This window comes from Phyllostomus hastatus, unplaced genomic scaffold, assembly GCF_019186645.2.
Source record: "Phyllostomus hastatus isolate PE091 unplaced genomic scaffold, TTU_PhHast_1.1 phas_contig_137, whole genome shotgun sequence".
NCBI lineage: Eukaryota > Metazoa > Chordata > Mammalia > Chiroptera > Phyllostomidae > Phyllostomus > Phyllostomus hastatus.
Window position 1 is genome coordinate 16321451 of NW_025333583.1, and position 17440 is coordinate 16338890.

At 44.0% G+C, this 17440-nt stretch overlaps 1 protein-coding gene across 5 annotated transcripts in view; it reads left to right on the plus strand.

The window, feature by feature from the left end:
• PLEKHM3 (pleckstrin homology domain containing M3) overlaps positions 1–17440 on the plus strand; it is a 171636-nt gene that overhangs the window by 18242 nt on the left and 135954 nt on the right. For all 5 annotated transcript variants that reach the window (XM_045852135.1, XM_045852139.1, XM_045852150.1 and 2 more), the window contains exons 2-3: positions 37–959; positions 16499–17434. In XM_045852135.1, coding sequence (XP_045708091.1) covers positions 353–959; positions 16499–17434 — 1543 coding nt within the window. In that variant the 5' untranslated portion in view covers positions 37–352. The remainder of the gene's footprint in view (positions 1–36; positions 960–16498; positions 17435–17440) is intronic.

A 17440-nucleotide genomic window follows, 5' to 3' on the forward strand; every position in this document is an offset into this window, starting at 1 on the left:
CCATGTGTCAATGGTGTCCTTTTTATTTTCTTCCAGGAAATTAAGGATTGCCATGGCATTGTTTTGAGAAGCACTTCCTGTTGTCTTTACAAAGATCTCACTGAAGAATAACCTCAAAGGAACATTTGCCTTCTGGTACCTTTGTCAATGGCCACTGTCAGCGAGCAGATGCTTCTCCTGGCTGGGAAATCATCAGCTACCCTTGCGCATGGCCTGCTCCAGGCAGCCGAATGAGGTTCCTTCCAGTTGTTCCAGAACTCTGTTGCCCAAAACATCTCCATTTGTTGGGTGACTGCTCATGAGGCCCTTTCCTGAACCAGCTTAGCAGGCTTAGGTCTCCAGAGCCCACGACATGGAAGCTTTGGAAGTGGATGATATCAGCCCGGCCTTGGAAGTGACTGAGGATTTCTTTACTACTTTTGACAGTAAGCTAGACAAGGCCGTGCAACAGGCAGAGGTGTATGGGATTCAGGAAGTCCCTGAACTGGTGGGGCACGAGGTACTCAGCGACATAACAGACAATGGTGCTATCAGAAATGTTGCTTCCCTGGGCAAGGGGGGAACCATTTGGGACCACTGTCAGACCAGGCTCTTAGAAACCAAAGCTCAACATGTCTTCCCTGCCAAAGAACAGTTTATGGTCCAGAAAGGTACAACCCCAGATAACCTTTCCTGGATGGAACAAAAGGAAGCGTCCACCTTTAATTTGTTCGACATCTGTCAGCGTCGGAGGAACAGGCCTCGTTCCGTGAATGACTTATTGGACGAGACCTCTACTTTTAAGCCAGGGCATGCACGGTCAAGGTCCGACGTGACCCAAGTGGACTGGCGGGTCATCCTCAACACCACACCTTTGCAGCAGCTGCAGCAACAACCATCTCTTCAGGGCCCTCACTTCCCCAGGCCGTCTCTGCTGTTGCCCCCGCCAAACAAGATAAAAGATGCTCAAGGAAATACTGGTATGTTTTTTATGTCTGATTGCCGTTGACCAGTTGTTGATTTCCCTTTGTGTCTTTTACATTTGCCTCACGAGAATCTTATTCTCTGGTGTCCTTGTCTGTCTATGCTTACTCAAGCCTCCTCTTTTGTTTTCTTTCACACTTGACCTTATCTCACAGTCTTATTATCACCATAGGCAGTACTGAGTGAAAAGACAGCTCTGGCTAGTTCTTCCTTTTCTCGTCTTGTATGTTAGAATCAGAATACTCATCATTAATGTAGCATTTTTCCTTTGCACATTGTATGGTACCGCTTATTTACATCAGTAGGTGTTCATTGGGTCACACATTGGATGTGGCCTTGTGCCGTGAAGGATTTAAAGGTGTGCGAAGACACGATTCCTGCCCTGAGAACTTCTCGTTTAGCTGAGGGGACTGACTGACATTCACAGAGACTCTGGGAGGCACCCCGTAGTTAGAGGAAGGAGGCGGTCACCTGAAATGATTACGAGGGAGGGAACTTACACATTTCATTCTGTCTCGTTGGACTCCTTTTGATGAGGGAGTGACCATGACTGTAAGAGCATAGAGGAAGGAGAAGACACCCTGGGCTGGGCCTGTCAGGCAGGGCTTGTGAGAGGCCACGGAACTTGAGCTGGCCTTCGAAGGACGCGCAGGTGCAGAAAGAGTCTCAGTATAGGACACCTGGTCAGGAGCAGGGCGTGAACAAAAGTGAACAACAGTGAGGACGTGAGAGGTGCAGAGAAGAGTAAGTCAACCCTTGTGAGAGGAGCCAAGGGTCCCACGGCGGGTGGTGGGAGGAAAACGTTGGACAGGTTCGTTGGGACCTCAGGGTGTAGGACCTTGAATTTCCTTTCTCCTTGTGCTTGATACACATCCTGCACTGATATATTGTATGCCATATAAATATGCTTCCACACTCACACGTGAGCTTTGTCTTCTGTGAGATATGATAAGCCACCTCTGTTTGCCTCATCATTTCCCTTCAAGGGAACCTCTTTTGTACAGGTTATTCATTTTTATTCCTGATGAATCTTCAGTGACCCTGCTGAACCTTTCATATGGATGGCTTCTGCTCAGTTAACTGGGGAGACTAATTTATGTACTTAGCTGCTGTTTTACAGCTACTCTAGTCTCTACCGTTGTTTGATATTCCACTGGTACGTTTAGCATTTGATTAATAAAACTTAGTTTATAAGTGTAACTTGAGGCAAGGTTGTAATTAAATATGTCTGTTCAGGAAAGGCAGCGTTCCTTGTGAGGTGCTGCATTAATTTCAAATCCAGTTCAATCCACCCTTTTCAAATACTTTCTTTCCACTCAAATTTATGTCTTGTGATTCCTTGTTGTTTTTTTCCCCAGCGTTTCACTGGCCCTCTGTAACATCTGGCCAAGGGCGGTGACCAGGAGAGTAAAACAGAAAGGACCTTGTAAAGCGCAGAGGGCGGAGTGAGAGCTCCACCTGGAGCCCAAACAGGTGTACTCCTTTGAGTAGCAAGCGACCTCCGTTGGTTTTGGTTTCTTGGAGTTCACACAGATTTTCATCACTGTACCTCCGTACCCGTTCTCAATCCCTGGTGCAGCCGAAGTTAAGAGAGTGTCCTGGTCCCAACTCCAGTTTCCCTATATTGTTTGTCTTGTAAATGCAAGAACCAGACCTACTTTAGTTTCTCTCTTTAGTATATTATGATTATGATTTTTAAAAAGTTGAATGTTAAATGATGTTGAAATATAAGTACTGAATGGTGTTTTGAAAAATAAACTTCAACAAGTGGCCTTTGTAGATATTTCTCTTTTGTTAAGTTTCTTTTTTTTTTAAACTTCCCTGTCCTTTAAATTTGCTTTCTTTCTTTTTTTAAGATTTTATTTATTTATTTTTAGAGAGGGGAAAGGAGGGAGAAAGAGAGAGAGAAACATCAATGTGTGATTGCCTCTCACGTGGCCCCCACTGGGGACCTGGCCTAGCAACCCAGGCATGTGCCCTAACTGGAAATCAAACCTGCGATGTTTTGGTTCGCAGCCCACGCTCAATCCACTGAGCTACGCCAGCCAGGGTGTAGATATTTCTATAACGTAACCTGGCCACCTTTTGGTCATCCGTAAGACACATCTTAGCAGGAATTAGCAGAGTTGGACAAGCAGCATGTCAAGTTTCTGACGCTTTTCCTTTCTGGCATGTTCTGGAGAGCAGGCAGGATAAATCGTGTTCTTATTATTGACCAGGTGAAGTCGAAGGCAAGCAGGGAGTGCCTGCTGGCCATCCATCCTTGGGCTGAGGGTGGAGTTCTAGGTACATGGCTGGTCACCCCCTCTACTAACTGTAATTCTTACAGCCTTTGGGGTGGATGTGCCAACATTCAGGTTCATTTTAGTCTAAATCAGCCAAGATCTTTGAGCTAAGTTTACTTTAAAACCTTTGAAATTAGCGATGCGAACTGAAGAAAGGCTTACTGTTTCTCCTGAAGGAATATGCCAAAAGCAGAGGGAGGCGGCGGCGTATCCTGGCCAGGGCTGGAGATTTGGGGTCTGGCCAGCCCTCGTCCTTGAGCTCCAGACTTGCATATCCGGCTGCCTGGTGAACATGTCTGTTGGAATGTCTCACAGGCACTTTAAATTCAAAGTCGCCGAAAGTGACCCATCACCCTCCCATCTCCCACTCCTGCTCTTCTAAAAATGAGCAGGGGTTAGTGTGTGGCTGGGGGCTCCTCAGAAGAAATGAAATCTAGTCACATTGGCTTCCTTTGACGAGGTCAACTTGATGTCATGTCTAGGTTTGTCACTCTCTCACCTATGGGCTTTATTGCTGCAAATTTTTATGCTTTCTCCGGCTAATTTTTTTTCCTGGCTCCTTTTCTGAGCTCACCTTGAATAGCTTAAAGACTTACCAGGAGCCCTGACTGGTGAGGCTCAGTGGGTTGCGTGTCGTCCCACAAACTGAAGGGTTGCGTGTCGTCCCACAAACTGAAGGGTTGCCCGTTTGATTCCCGGTCAGGGCACATGCCCGGGTTGTGGGCCAGGTCTGCGGTTGGGGGCTTGTGAGAGGGAGCCAATCAACGTTTCTCTTGCACATCAAGGTTTCTCTCCCTCCCTCCCTTCCCCTCTCTCTAAAAATAAATAAATAAAGTCTTAAAAAAAAAGACTTACCAGGAACTGTTTTTCTCCTCATCCTTACCTTCCGTCTCTCCTGCCTCCCTTATCCCTCTTGTTCCCTTCATAACAACAAGCCCACAGGTCTTCTTCAGTAGGTGACACTGCTGCACCTTCTGCCTCCTTTAGTGATGACTGGCTGGGCTTGTGAGCCTTACTGAGGATAAACGCTGCTTCGGGTATAAAGAGGACCAGGTTCTGGCGTAGTGAGGGCAGGGCCTACCTGGGGTACAATATCAGCTATTCGTTAATGGGCAAGCCTGTGTGAAGAAGACCCTCTGGTCAAAAGAAGATAGTGTATTGGTTAAAAACACTGTCTCTAAACAAGCAAACAAAATATAACCAGAGACATTGAAATAAAGAATAAACTGACAGTAACGGGGGGCAGGGGGCGGCAATGGGGGAAAATAAAGGAAGGGCTGTCAAGGAACATGAATAAAGGACACATGGACAAAGCCAAAGGGGGTAGGTTTGTGGGGGGGGCGGGGGGAGGGACCGGTGGGGTGGGGGAGAGTGGGGAGAAAATGGAGACAATTGTACTTGAACAACAATAAAAAAGTTGAATTTTAAATTAAAAACAGAACCAAACACTGACTCTAAACCTATACTGTTAGTTGCAATCCTTGTTCCAGTTCTTACTAGCTCTGTAACACAGGGCAGCCTTCTTAATCTCTGTCTTTATTATTATTATTTTTGTCATAATGTGTGGAAAATAGTAGTATTCGCCTCAGTTTCTTGTGAGCATTAAATGGGTTAAAATATCCAAAGTAATTCTTAGAACTATGTTTAGCATATAGTAAACACTCAGTAAATGTTTTAAATGTTTAACAATGTTAATTGAACTTGAAACTCATGACTGAGAATCAAGGTGACTTTACCAATCACTCCTAGTTTTCCCTGGAGTCTATTTCATAAAATGGCCTCACAAGAAACATTCCTTGAATTTACCTTCCTGCAGTGTTCTTCCTCACAGCTGCTAACTGGTTTGTTGATGAGAAGTAGACCACTCACTCCCTCTCACACGCTGACTTGTGATCAGCTGTTTCCTGTCTTGCACACTAGAGCTTATGGTCACTGAGGAAGGGATTGCCTCTTACTCATTGTTTTATCCTCCGTACCTAAAATAGTGCTCTGGAAATAGTCTGTGCTCAAACATGCTTTTAGTGCGCCACGGCTGGTAAACAGGGGCACCTGGACTCGAACCCAGGCAGTCTCCCTCCAGAGTTCATGCTCTTGACCACTAAGCTAGGCTGTATCCTCTCTTTGGAAACCAGTAATCAATCCTCAGGCTCCAGAACCCTCCACTTCCAAAGCCTTATTGGCAATGAGTCTCTGTGGGGGTGGAGGGTGGGAAGTAGTGTGGAAGAAATAGGCCTGGATAATGTTTGTCGAACTAAAATTAGTCTCTCAGGGGATCAACTGGTTAGGAAAAACTGAGACACTCCAACTCAGTCTAGCTAAAAGCAAGGATTGTTTTCTGCATTTAACACATTTGCTAAAATACATGGACAGTGCAGAGCTGGTCACTGCTCTTCAGGAGACCAAGGAACTGTGAAAAGAAGACTGTAACTTTGCTTTTCACATTCTCAAATGTTACCTATTCAGGGGGTGTAAGTAAACGGGCTCCCCTGGGTTTGTAACCATGGAAAGGTGGCTCAGGGTTTTGTCCCATCTTTGGCTGCTTCTTTTCAGTCTTACTTAGAAGCATGCAAATACCTTCTAGATTCTGCATTGCCTCAGGCAGATGCAGACCTGAGGACAGACTTTTTCAGATGGAATGTTGCCTGTGTTGATGAATAAAGGGTCCTGCCAGTGGGTCCTACTAGGCTGATGGTGTGTGGCCTGAATCCAACCTGGTTAACACTATCTGCTCTACCTGGGGATTGGAGAGTAATGTCAAAAGGATTAGCTCATAGACTGACAGGAAGGAATAGCTGTAAGATAAGATGGCAACAGAGGCAGTTATTTCTAAAGAAGCCAAGGTAGTGGTGGAGAACAAGCTTCCTGAGAGTCGGCTCCTTCCCTTTCCACCATCCCAGTGTCTGCCGTGCCCTGGGCAGCTGGAGGGAGGTATGACTGGGCACTAGCCCTGAGGAAGGGGCCTGATCCCCCTGCAAGAATGGCTCATGTTGAGGTTTGGCACTAACCTTAGTTCTATGTTTAGCGTAGAACTATGCTCATGCCATTATTTAGAAATAACCTCAGTTCTGTGCAAACGTGCTCTTCACAAGTATATATACTTAACCCTTTACTCCTTTGCATCACTGTCATCTTGTTCACGTTCACTAACTAATGGTTTGGCCATGTGCCCCAGGGATTTCCAGAGGATAAAGAAAACAGGGTGTTAGCATCATAGAATTACAGTCCTGGGATAAACATATATCCAGGTAGGAACATACAAGGTCATAGGAACATGAGGACCTTAGATATGTTATCCATAGGAAAAATAGGTTATGTGCACACACACACACACACACTATATTTATATTGGTATACTTACACTTATAAGTGTGTGTACATAGTGGAGGAAGGTGAGACTCTCTGGAAAGAATACTCAGCTAGGACTCAAATGTATCGTGGAGGTTTGGAAAAATCTCCTTGTCTGTTGCCTTTGGTTTATAAACCTAGTGAAGCAAGTTAAATCATTTCTACAGTCCTTCCCAACTCTAAAATTACATCATTCTAGGATGTACTTGAACTGACCCTGACTCATGGTTGTGTGGGAGCTAATTACTGTAGTCAGATCGGTGATGGAAATATAGGTATGCTTTCTGTGTGCCTGGTAACTCTACTTCTGGATGAACTGCTGTTGTACTTTTAAAATCAATGTTTTTTAAAGAAATGCTTTGCATTAGCTCTGAAGCTCTGAAACTCAACAGACTGCCAGAACCTGACTTACTTTCCCTCCCTGACTGTGTTCACATTTTCATCTGCTCGCCAAGGGCAGTGGTCAGCTGGGCTTTTGTTTCAGTCGGTTTCACTCTCTGGTGACCTGGTACCATTCCTATGGCTGTATTTTCTTGTTCTAAGTACTTTAGGAGATGGTCTCAAGCAGAGATTTTCTTTAGGGCTAGAAAAACCATGGCAGTATGGTTTCTTTATCCTGAGTTTTATGTTACTCTGTTTTGATTCCCTTTCCCCCCATCTTTCACTTGAAAAAAAAAGCCAAATTTGGAACTTATACTAAAATGACTGCTTTTTCAATTATGATGTTTCTCAAAAGCCTTGGAGCCAGTAGAGGTGGGAATATTCCTGCAGGCTTAGAACAAGTGAGGTCACCAGGACATGGTCTCTTGCTGAATTTATGATTCACCCTTCAGCAAGATTAGTCAGTGCAAAGAAGCTGCTAAAATAGGTCAAAGAAAGTTGATTTTTTATATGGTTGTATAGTTTCCATTGGTTACATTATTGAAGGTTGGCCGGTCGCAGCTCTTCGAAAACCCAACGCGCCTCACCGACGGCCCGCATTCTGGTTCCCGAGATTTCTGTGTGGGGACTCTGAAAGTGAAGCCTCTGACTCTTTGTGTGGCTGCTCTGTTAATGCATTTTATCTTTCTTGGCCAGGAAGAACTATAGTTACTAATTTGACAAACTGCTAAAGTTACTTTCTTAAAACACAGATCTTTTTCATGCTGCTCTGTTCTCAAAAGTGAATCACAGTTCCCCATTTTTTACAAAATCAAGTATATATCTTATCAAGCATCCAGATATATTGCTAACCTCATCGCCCACACCTTCCTTCGGCCCCTCTGCGTGCCATTGCTGATTGCGCCATGTCCGCTCAAGCTTCCGGCCTCTGCTCACGCTGTCTCTTCACCCCAGAGTTCTTCCCCTGCCTTTTCCACTTCTCAAATCCTCCGTTACCTTTCTAGGGCCGATTCTGATGCCACATCCTCCCTGAGACCTTGCCATACTTTTCTCAATTAAAATTAATTTTTTTCCCTTATACCCTATGTTTCTATAGCACAATCTATTTTTATTTTGCTACCCATATTAAATAATTGCTTGTACATCTATCTCCCACACCAGGTTGGAAGTTCTTTGATGATATGAACCATCTTGTAGAAAACTTTGTATTATACCAATATGAGCATATACAAGGTGTTTGGTTGAATTTTATGTATTGGTGCTTGGAAAATCAGGACAATATAGTTTGAGTTTGTTTGTTTTTTTGTTTGTTTTTTACAAAATGGAAATTGCTTCTCTTTTCATTTTCCTTATTTATAGCTTGAGTGAAGTTGAATGAAGTTTGTTATTATTAATACTATCATTTAATGAGAGTTAACCACATTCCCAATTCTGTGCTAAGACATGTTCATTGTTTATCTTATTTAATATTCATAATAGTTTAATATGATGGATGATATGGTTCTGATTTTACAAATGAGGAAGCCGGGCCTCAGAGAAGTCGGCGTCGCGCCAGGCCGTGCAGCTAGTGTGCGGTGGGGCTGGCGTCCCAGCCCAGGCTGGACATTGGAGGCCACACGTAACCACGCGATAACGCTGTCTCTCAAGGCTGAGGAAGTCTAGGACTTATTTTCTCCACAAATAAAACAGAATTTGATCCAGATTGAAAATCTGGATTTTGGAGTTCCACTCTCAACTTGTGACCTTCGTGGTATAACCTTGGCCAAGTCATTTTGCTTCCTGGAATCTCTTTCTAAATCTGTGAAACTGGTTAGAATGTTTTCAGAAGCAAATAATGTCATACTCAACTAAAAGTGGCAGAAATAGTAAGGCCACTTATTACATGTATTTTCATCTCTCTAACAGATGGCTATTGAACACTTAGTGACTGCCAAGTACCGTATGCAATAAACACTGAAGAAGTTTGTCTGTAGGTGGCCCCAGGGTCATCAAGGATCCAGGCACTTTCCATCTTTTTGCTCTGCTCTCTTCAGCGTATTGGTGATGCCTCTTCTCTCCCCTCCTTGGTACCAGAAGGCTATAGCGTTCCCAAGGATCATTTCATCTATCAACAGCCAAAGTCGGGAAGGGGAAGCAGGGCATGTCCTGTGGGTCTCTCTCCAGTACCCTCTCAGTAGCCAGAACTGGCTCACATGCCCACCCTGAAAGCAGTCTCCAGCAAAGGAAAAGAGAGTTACTGTGATTGGATTAGGCAAATCGCAGTTCTTTCCAGGGGGCTTGGGAGAGGCCATCTCCTCTAAGCATATCCCATCGTAACTGAACAAAATAGGGTTCTGTTGGTAAAGAAGGGGAGAGAGAACTAGCCAATAGGATAAGCAGCTAACAGGTTCTGCCTCTCATGGGGTGGACTAAAAAACTTTCTAAGTTTCTATGATTCCGTATGTTGCCCAAGGTACAGTAATGACATGCCATTTATATTGAAATCGATTGGCCTAAGTATAAGAGATTCTTTATACTTAACGTCTATAGATTAGAGAAAGAGAGTAGAAAGCTTACTATGGCAAAGACTGAGCATGGTTTGAAAGCTGATGTTTGGAACTTTCTGGGTGAAAAGTTCTACTAAGATGAGAGGCTACCCTTGTCACAGAAGGCAGAAAGCTTCTTTTAAGAAGACGGTGAGGTGTGTTGGTCTCCTAGTCAGGATCACGTTTGAGAACTGAAATTGACCGTGACTACGTTGACTTATGTTCCATCACTGCTGCCCTTAGCAAAGACCTTATATGCAAAAGATCCCTAAGTTGATGTATCTAGCCAATATGTAGCAGGTATACTATAGGTTGATTTCTACAGGAGCTTACACAGATAATATGTCTTTTTCCCTAGGTTTATTGTAAAGAGAGAACAAATAGGATATTTTCTTTTATCTATGGAAAAAAGGTACCTAAAGTAGCTTACAGGAAAGATATTACTGGAGCCTAGTTCACTTCTACCAGAATAAGTTTAACAAGTATCTGTGAGCCCTACTGTGGACCATATTTTAAGTGTACAAGGCACAGCCCCTCTTTGGTTCCTATAGTATCTGTCTCTTTATGTTCTTGACATAGACATTTGGGGCAGTGTCCTGTTTAACTGGATCCTGTTAATTTCACTTTTCTCATGTGCCTCTAATGAGGAGAACAAATACCTAAAATTAGTCAAATTTTTTCTCTAGTTTCTGGCTTACACACAATTGAATACTATACTATGATATAAATAGACTCAGAGTACTGTGTTTTGTCACCCAGGAATGTAAAGAAAAGAGAGATGATTATGATGGAGAATGTCAGAGAAGCCCTCCTAGAGGAAAGGATGTTTCAGCTGAACCTGAAGGTGGGGCACAAAGTCACGGCAGAGGTGAATGCAGCATGCGTGTGGGATGGCCAGGAGGCCACTCTGGGTCAGGTCTGAGTTTGGGAGAGTGCAGCAGTGGCCTCAGGTTATGGAGGACCTTCAAGGACAGACAATTAAATGTAATGGGATAGGTTTGGCAAGAAGCACTTGGAAATTACTTGAAAGTCAAGATTAAAAAGGTAATTACAAGAAGTTTGGAAGTTGGCAGGGTTGAGGAGTAGTAAGGGGGAAGGATAGCAGGGAACCTTCTTTCTTACGGCTTTTGTGTCCATGTAAAGGGACATCAATTAAGCTAACACTCTTGGCCTCTCTTCCTCCTTTGTGACCTTTACCCCTGGGGAGGCGTGACTTATGGGCAGGTGTAGGAGAGGAACCAGGCAGTTAGCGTGCAGCCTGTCTCACAGGAAGCACTAATTCTGGCCTGCTCTTCCAGGCTTGCTCCTCCATTCATCAGCCTGTCATGGGCTGTCCCCCCAGGAGGGGCAGCCTGTGGAGAACACTGCTGCTCGTGACTCAGAGGTAAGTCTGTATAATCCTGGGGTTCAGTGTGTTAGGAGGACCCTGTGAGAAAAGTTTTAACTATTGACCACAGAATCTAGAGGAAAGAGGAGTATAGTGAAACAAAGAAGAGACAGCAAGGGGTAAGGTGGAATGGTTTCAGGATTAAGAAGACTCTTATAAGGATGGGGTAGAAGGCAGGCAAGGTGGAGGAGTCGGAAAAATGCCTGGGTTAAAAAGGAAGGAGTACCACACTGGAAACTGGTAAGTAGTTTATGATGAAGAGTCTCAGAAATCTAGGAGGTTACCGTTGTGGAAGAGAGAGTCAGGTCTCTGGAGTCAAGGAAGGCAAGGAACCTCCTTGATAAAGATTCTAAAACCAGGTGGCAAATGCATACCGATATCTTTTCCCACCTCAGTGACATCACAGTACTTTCCCTCAGAGTCTAGCTGTATCTCAGCATCTTTTTCAATACAGGGTTCCAGGTAGGAGCAGTCAATGGAAGTTGCCTTGTGTTGCTGCCTCAGACGGTGTCAGAAGGGGCTGCTACTCTAGGCTGAGGGTGGGTAGAGCTAAGAGAAGGTCAGTCTGTAAGAGGTGAGGTCCAAGAGTCCCCCTGGAATTGGGATTGAGGACCAGAGCTGAGTCCTGAAGCCTGGAGGGGGTAACTAACCCCAGAGAAGCGTGCAGTCTAGGAGGAAAAAGTGGGGCTGGCAGGTGGATGGCCAGTTCTCAGGAAATCCTGTGCCTCTGAGGAAGTGTAATTACATTCTCTCATGCTCTAGGCTATCAGTGTGGTGTCGGTAGTACCTGGGCCAGTGCTGTGAAGGTTGAACCGAGTGGCACTGCAGTCTGGGAAGCAGGGAATGGGATCTGGAAGTCAAGAGAAAATAGCAGTCGAGTATAGGTTATTGGCATTGGCCATTCATGAAGAAGAACCTAATTTGTAGGGGGTATCTTTGTTCGAAGTGACACTGTAGTTTCTCCTTCATCTTGAGCTATTCAGTTTACTATATAGATCTGGAAGACTCACATCAAAGTCATTTACCAAAACCAACTGTAAACACTTACAGAACTTGTTATCGTGGTGTCTTCAACAAGACTTAGTGCCCTGCTTTGCATATAGTTGGTGCTCAGTAAATGTGTGTCAAATTGCTTTGCTTCCTTCTTTTTGAGCCCATGCAATATTTGTAAATCCTGTGTCCTAGGCTTTCAGATCTTAAAGTCATCTATCCTTATAGCTGACTATAGTATGGAGAATTTACAGGGAAATTGAAAAGAAAGATGATGTTTGCAGGAACAAGTATAAAGGACACACAGACAAAAACAAGGGGGGGTGGAAACGGGAGGGAGGTGGGGGGCTAGGGAGTGGGGAAAAAAGAAAAGAAGGATGATGAAGGACAAAAGAATCATAATGTATCTGCTAAACTTGGAGAGGTGATCCTTTTGGGTTTGCCTAGGACAGCGTGTAGTACTGTTGTATTATGAATACTCCATTAACTCTCCACTTAGGCTTTCTTTCACATTTGTTAATTTGTTGTAAGAATTTAAATGTTTCCCTTAATTTGCCTAGACAATTTTGATTTGGAATATTGACACCACATGGGCTTTGGAGTTCTTTGGAAACATTAAAACGTTGCTCTTTGTTTTCCATTCTAACTATTGCCTGATCTTCAGAATCCTATTCTTGTGACTTCGTTCATATACTCGCTCAGGCATTCCAGATTGTCTTGGTAAACCAGATTACCTAAATATTTCATTTATTGCTTTCTGTGACGTGGTGGTGTTTTAAAAGGCAAAATTGTATAAAGTAACCAAAATGAAAGTACATAACAGTTCAGTAATTATATATGCTAATACATGTGGAAATACCCAATTATTATGTATATTATTACATAAATACATATATAGACACTACATATAATGTCTGAAGGCTTCATCTCAAATGGTACACAGTCTGGGCAGGAAGATTGTGGGTGCTGGTGTGTGGAAGAAAAAATGTGGGGGGTTTTTTTTTAGCTTTCTTGCCAATTTTTTGAATGATTTTATTGTAATTTAACACATATTTGATGAGTATAAAATACAATCTGAAATGCGATCTTTAAGGTCTAAACAGCAATTAACAGAGAACTTAGGAAACCAAGGAAGATTTAAACAACGCCATTAGGGCACATCCTGCCAAATCCAGAACGTGACAAATTCTAAATGACAAATGGGACTAATTTCTTCAATAGATACACGTCATGAAAAAAAGGAGGAAGAGGAAACTGATATAGATTTAAAGATACTTAAAAGATATAGCAACCAATCCATGTGTGAACCTAATTTGGACAAACCATCTGTATTAAAGAAGTTAGAAACAGACCAAGTGTTAGATAAGGCATTATTCATGCTATTGGGAGAGAAAATAGCATCTAATCTATATTTTAAAGTTCTTATTTGTTAGAGAGACACCCCAAAGTATTCATAATAGAAATGGTAAAATGTCTGCCACTGGCTTTCACACGCCCCGGCAAACAGCCACAACGGTAACAGCGAGCACTGAAGAGCCAGCACTGGAGTGGGGCGGGAGGGATGGGACCAGAGCAGCGGGATCGTGACTGTTGAAGCTGAGGGATGACGATTACGTGGGGATATTCATTTTACGCCTCTACATGCTTTTGAGTGTGTTTGAAATTTTCCGTAGTGAAGCCTTAGAAGGCCAAGCTAAGGGTTTGGACTCCGACGTGTAGCACCGGGACGCTTGTGAAGGGTTAATCTGACGAGCGGCCCCAAAGGTTAAGCTGGTAACAGAGTGTGGATTGGCCAGGACTGGGGAGGACTGGAAGTGGGAGCCTGCTTAAGAGTTTGATTAAGGTGGTAGCCATGAGAATGGGAATGTTTTGAGAACAGATAGAGGAAACAATGGCGAAAGCAGGGTGAGCTCCTTATGGGCAGTCCAGAAGTGACTCGGGTGCATGATGGGGAAAGTGCCCTTCCTCCTCGGCAGGTGGTAGCATTCATTGTCCTCTGACCCACTGCGGGGGCTTCCGTGTGAAGAGGAGGAGAGGGAAAAGGCACCTCCACGGAGGATGAACCAAACCAGCTCTTCATGCTAGAAGGTGGAAAACAAAGAGGAAACAGGGAGTTCTTTTTAAACATTTTTAAAATAAGGGATTAACTGTCTGTGGTTGCAGAATGAAATTTACAGGCATAGCAATTCATTCTGATCATCTTTCTCTATTTCACTGAGGCAGTACCACAGTCTTTGTCAGTGGTCCCATCCGAATCATTTTTTGTTAGTTAAGATATAACGTTAATTTATAAAATTGAACAGTTTACAGTAATGCGTGTGGGTTGATTAAATGAGTTGAAACGATATGGTCTGGGAAAACAAAAGTAAAACTATAGTAAATTAATGAAAGCTTAGATTTAATATGTAACTTCTGCTTTGTCAATAGAAAAAATATTAAAAATAAAGTTTAGATCCAATGAAAGTAGCAGTTGCTAGAGATTAAGGAGAAATGGTAGTCCTCCAGTTCCCTACAAATAAAGATAATTAATACTTCACACCCAAAATATGAATGAGGTCTGATATAAGCAGGCACTCCAGAGAGGAATGCGCACCCCAGAGAATAGTTTTCTGATCACATTTGCCTTCTTCTTGATGCTTCTTCAAAAAATTATACTACATATCGGTCTTTAATTATGGGTCACTTCCTATGACTAATACCCCCGCTTCTGTCTCCAGCTAACATACGTATTTAGACAGAGCTGAGCTGAGGTAGGGCAAAATATTGAAACACAATGTATTTTTTTACTCTTCTGCATCAAGAAGGTGAGGGAACTTTTGAAACTCCCTAAGACAACTTCCAATCCAGTGCACCCAAGGACTTCTCAGGTACCCCCCTAGCTGGTACAGCTAGAAAGAAGTGAGGTTTTAGTCAGCTTTGCTGCTGGTTTGGGCCCAATTAAAGTAGACTTTCTAATTCGTGGTAGCTTCTGTAAAAAGCTCTCAGGGAGGAAAGAAAAGGAGAGGAAAATTCCTAGCTAAAAGCAAGAGGAGTGGTTTCTATTTTACCCAGGGCTGCATAGCTGAGCCGCTGGGTCGCAGGAGGGCCGGGGGCGAAGGGAGGCTTGGTTGGGAGCCCTATTATGGAGAAGGTGGAACTACCATCAGCGCTGATGGAAATGAGAGGGGCAGAGGCGGCAGCGGTGTCTAGCAGCACTGCCTCCCTCGTCGCATTATCAGAACAGAAAGAGAACCTGAGAATAGGCATCCATTATCTCTTCCTACAAAGGGATTAGTGTGGGTTGCAAGAAATTAATGGCTTTTGCATTAACACAAATACTAATGAGTGTCAGGACCAGAGATGTAAAGCAGGTAAAATAGGCTTTTCTCTGCCTCATTTCTTTCCTTTTCTCTTTTGGCTTGCTATTTTAAGATGTAGATCTGTGTTACTCTTTTTTTTTTTCCTTCAGCCAAGATCAGAAATCATGCCCTTTGGGAGTGTGACTTGTCTTCTGTAGGGAATGACTCAATTAGCTTATGACCATCTGCAGCGTGTGTCAGCAAAGAGATGGAGACGTCTCAGAATAAAAATCTCTAGCGGCGAGGACTGCTTCCTCTTGCACTGCTGTCATTTCTGTGCCTGATAAAAATATCAAGACGTCTCCCAAGTGATAGCCCTTTTTATTACAGTATTAAGCTTGTATATATTGCAGCCGGTCATTGATTAAAGATGGTATGACCAGGTACACTCTTGAAACCGAGTGGAAGGGAGGGGAATTATATCTACTCTATGCTGGGCATTGTGCTGGGAGCTTCATGTCCAATCACTAAGCTCTTTTAAGGTACCTGCTATGTACCAGGCAGTGCATTATACTCTGTGATATAAAGACAAAACGACAGCCCTCACCCCTGCCCTCAGTAGGGAGGACAGACTTAAAAAAAAACCCACAAACTTCAATATGTATTTTATTTGTTTTGATATTTAAATAAACGATTATAATACAGCTTGATAACAATCCATCGAAGAGGAATGATACAGGGGTCTGAGAAACAGGGGTCTGTGAGCATCACACTTCCTGTGCTGTCCCTCCCATTGACCCCTCCTGGTTTCAGCATCCTAAAGAAAGATGAGGCTGAGCAGGGAGTTAGGTCAGGTGGCAGGAGGAACATGCTGACTTGTGTGTGCATACTCTATAGGGTGTTACCCAGAAAACAAGAAATCCTGGTGAGGTGTAATTGTTTCGTGGGTCCACAGGACATGGAGAGTCACATTTTTTCCCAGTATTTCTGTTTTCCGCACAGACCTCTGCATGTCACATCTACATTGCTCTTCTCCTCAGTACTTACTCAGTACTTACTCTTACTCAGTACTTAGTACTTACTCTACATTGCTCTTCTCTCAGTACTTAGCGTGATTCCACGCTAGCTGAGTTTTTAGACCTGAGATTTTTCTCCAATTACATCGTGTCAATTAGGTGTTGTGTTGGAAGTTTGCTACTGCTATTGAGTTTAGTTTGAACCAGAGAGGTGCCGACCCCTTATGCATTTGGTTGCTTGTGCCTGCCTTTTCATCTCATTTGATTTATTCTCGTTATTGAATTAATGTCGTGCCTTTTTGTTTTTGTTTTTGTTTTTTCCTCCTAGAACACAAGCAAACCTTCCCAAACATTTTGAAGAAGGGTTACCTGGAGATTAGGAAGGACCATGACAGCTGCTGGCAAAGCTGTTATGCAGAACTCTCCCCTTACAACTTATACTTCTACAGCCTCGACAGCAGTGGGAATCAAAACCTCTGCGCCACGTACTCGCTGTCACACTTCCAGAGCATCTCTGTTCTGGGCAACCTCGAGGCCAGGCTGGTGGACACTGTGCTGTATGACAACACTCAGCTCCAGCTAAAGGCAGAGTCGCCGTGGGAGGCTTTGGACTGGGGGCAGAAGCTCTGGGAAGTTGTGCACGCCTCTGTGCCTGGTTATGTGGGACGGCAGGATGAGCTGGCGAACTCACCAGGGCTTGGTTATCCTTTTGACTGTACGCAGAATCATTGTTTACAGAAGAAACCCAGTGAGCTGCTCACGCGGTCCCCTGTCTTGGATAGCCCCAAGCAGTACCAAAACATCCTCAAGTCGGGGACGCTGTATAGGCTCACGGTCCAGAACAACTGGAAGGCATTTACGTTTGTGCTGAGCAGGGCCTACCTTATGGCTTTTCAGCCCGGCAAGCTAGACGAGGATCCCCTGCTAAGCTACAACGTGGACGTGTGCCTGGCTGTCCAGATGGACAACCTGGACGACTGTGACTCTTGCTTTCAAGTCATTTTCCCCCAAGATGTCCTCCGCCTTCGTGCCGAGACCCGGCAGAGAGCTCAGGAGTGGATGGAGGCTTTGAAAACAGCTGCCAATGTGGTGAGGAGCTCAGAGCAAAATCTGCAAGTCACGCTGAGGAGCAAGCCCAAGGATCAGATCGACGGACATGAGCTCAGGAAGAGCAAACGGCAGTCCGTGACCACCAGCTTCCTCAGCATTCTGACGACGTTGTCTTTGGAACGAGGGCTCACTGCTCAGAGTTTCAAATGTGCAGGTATGA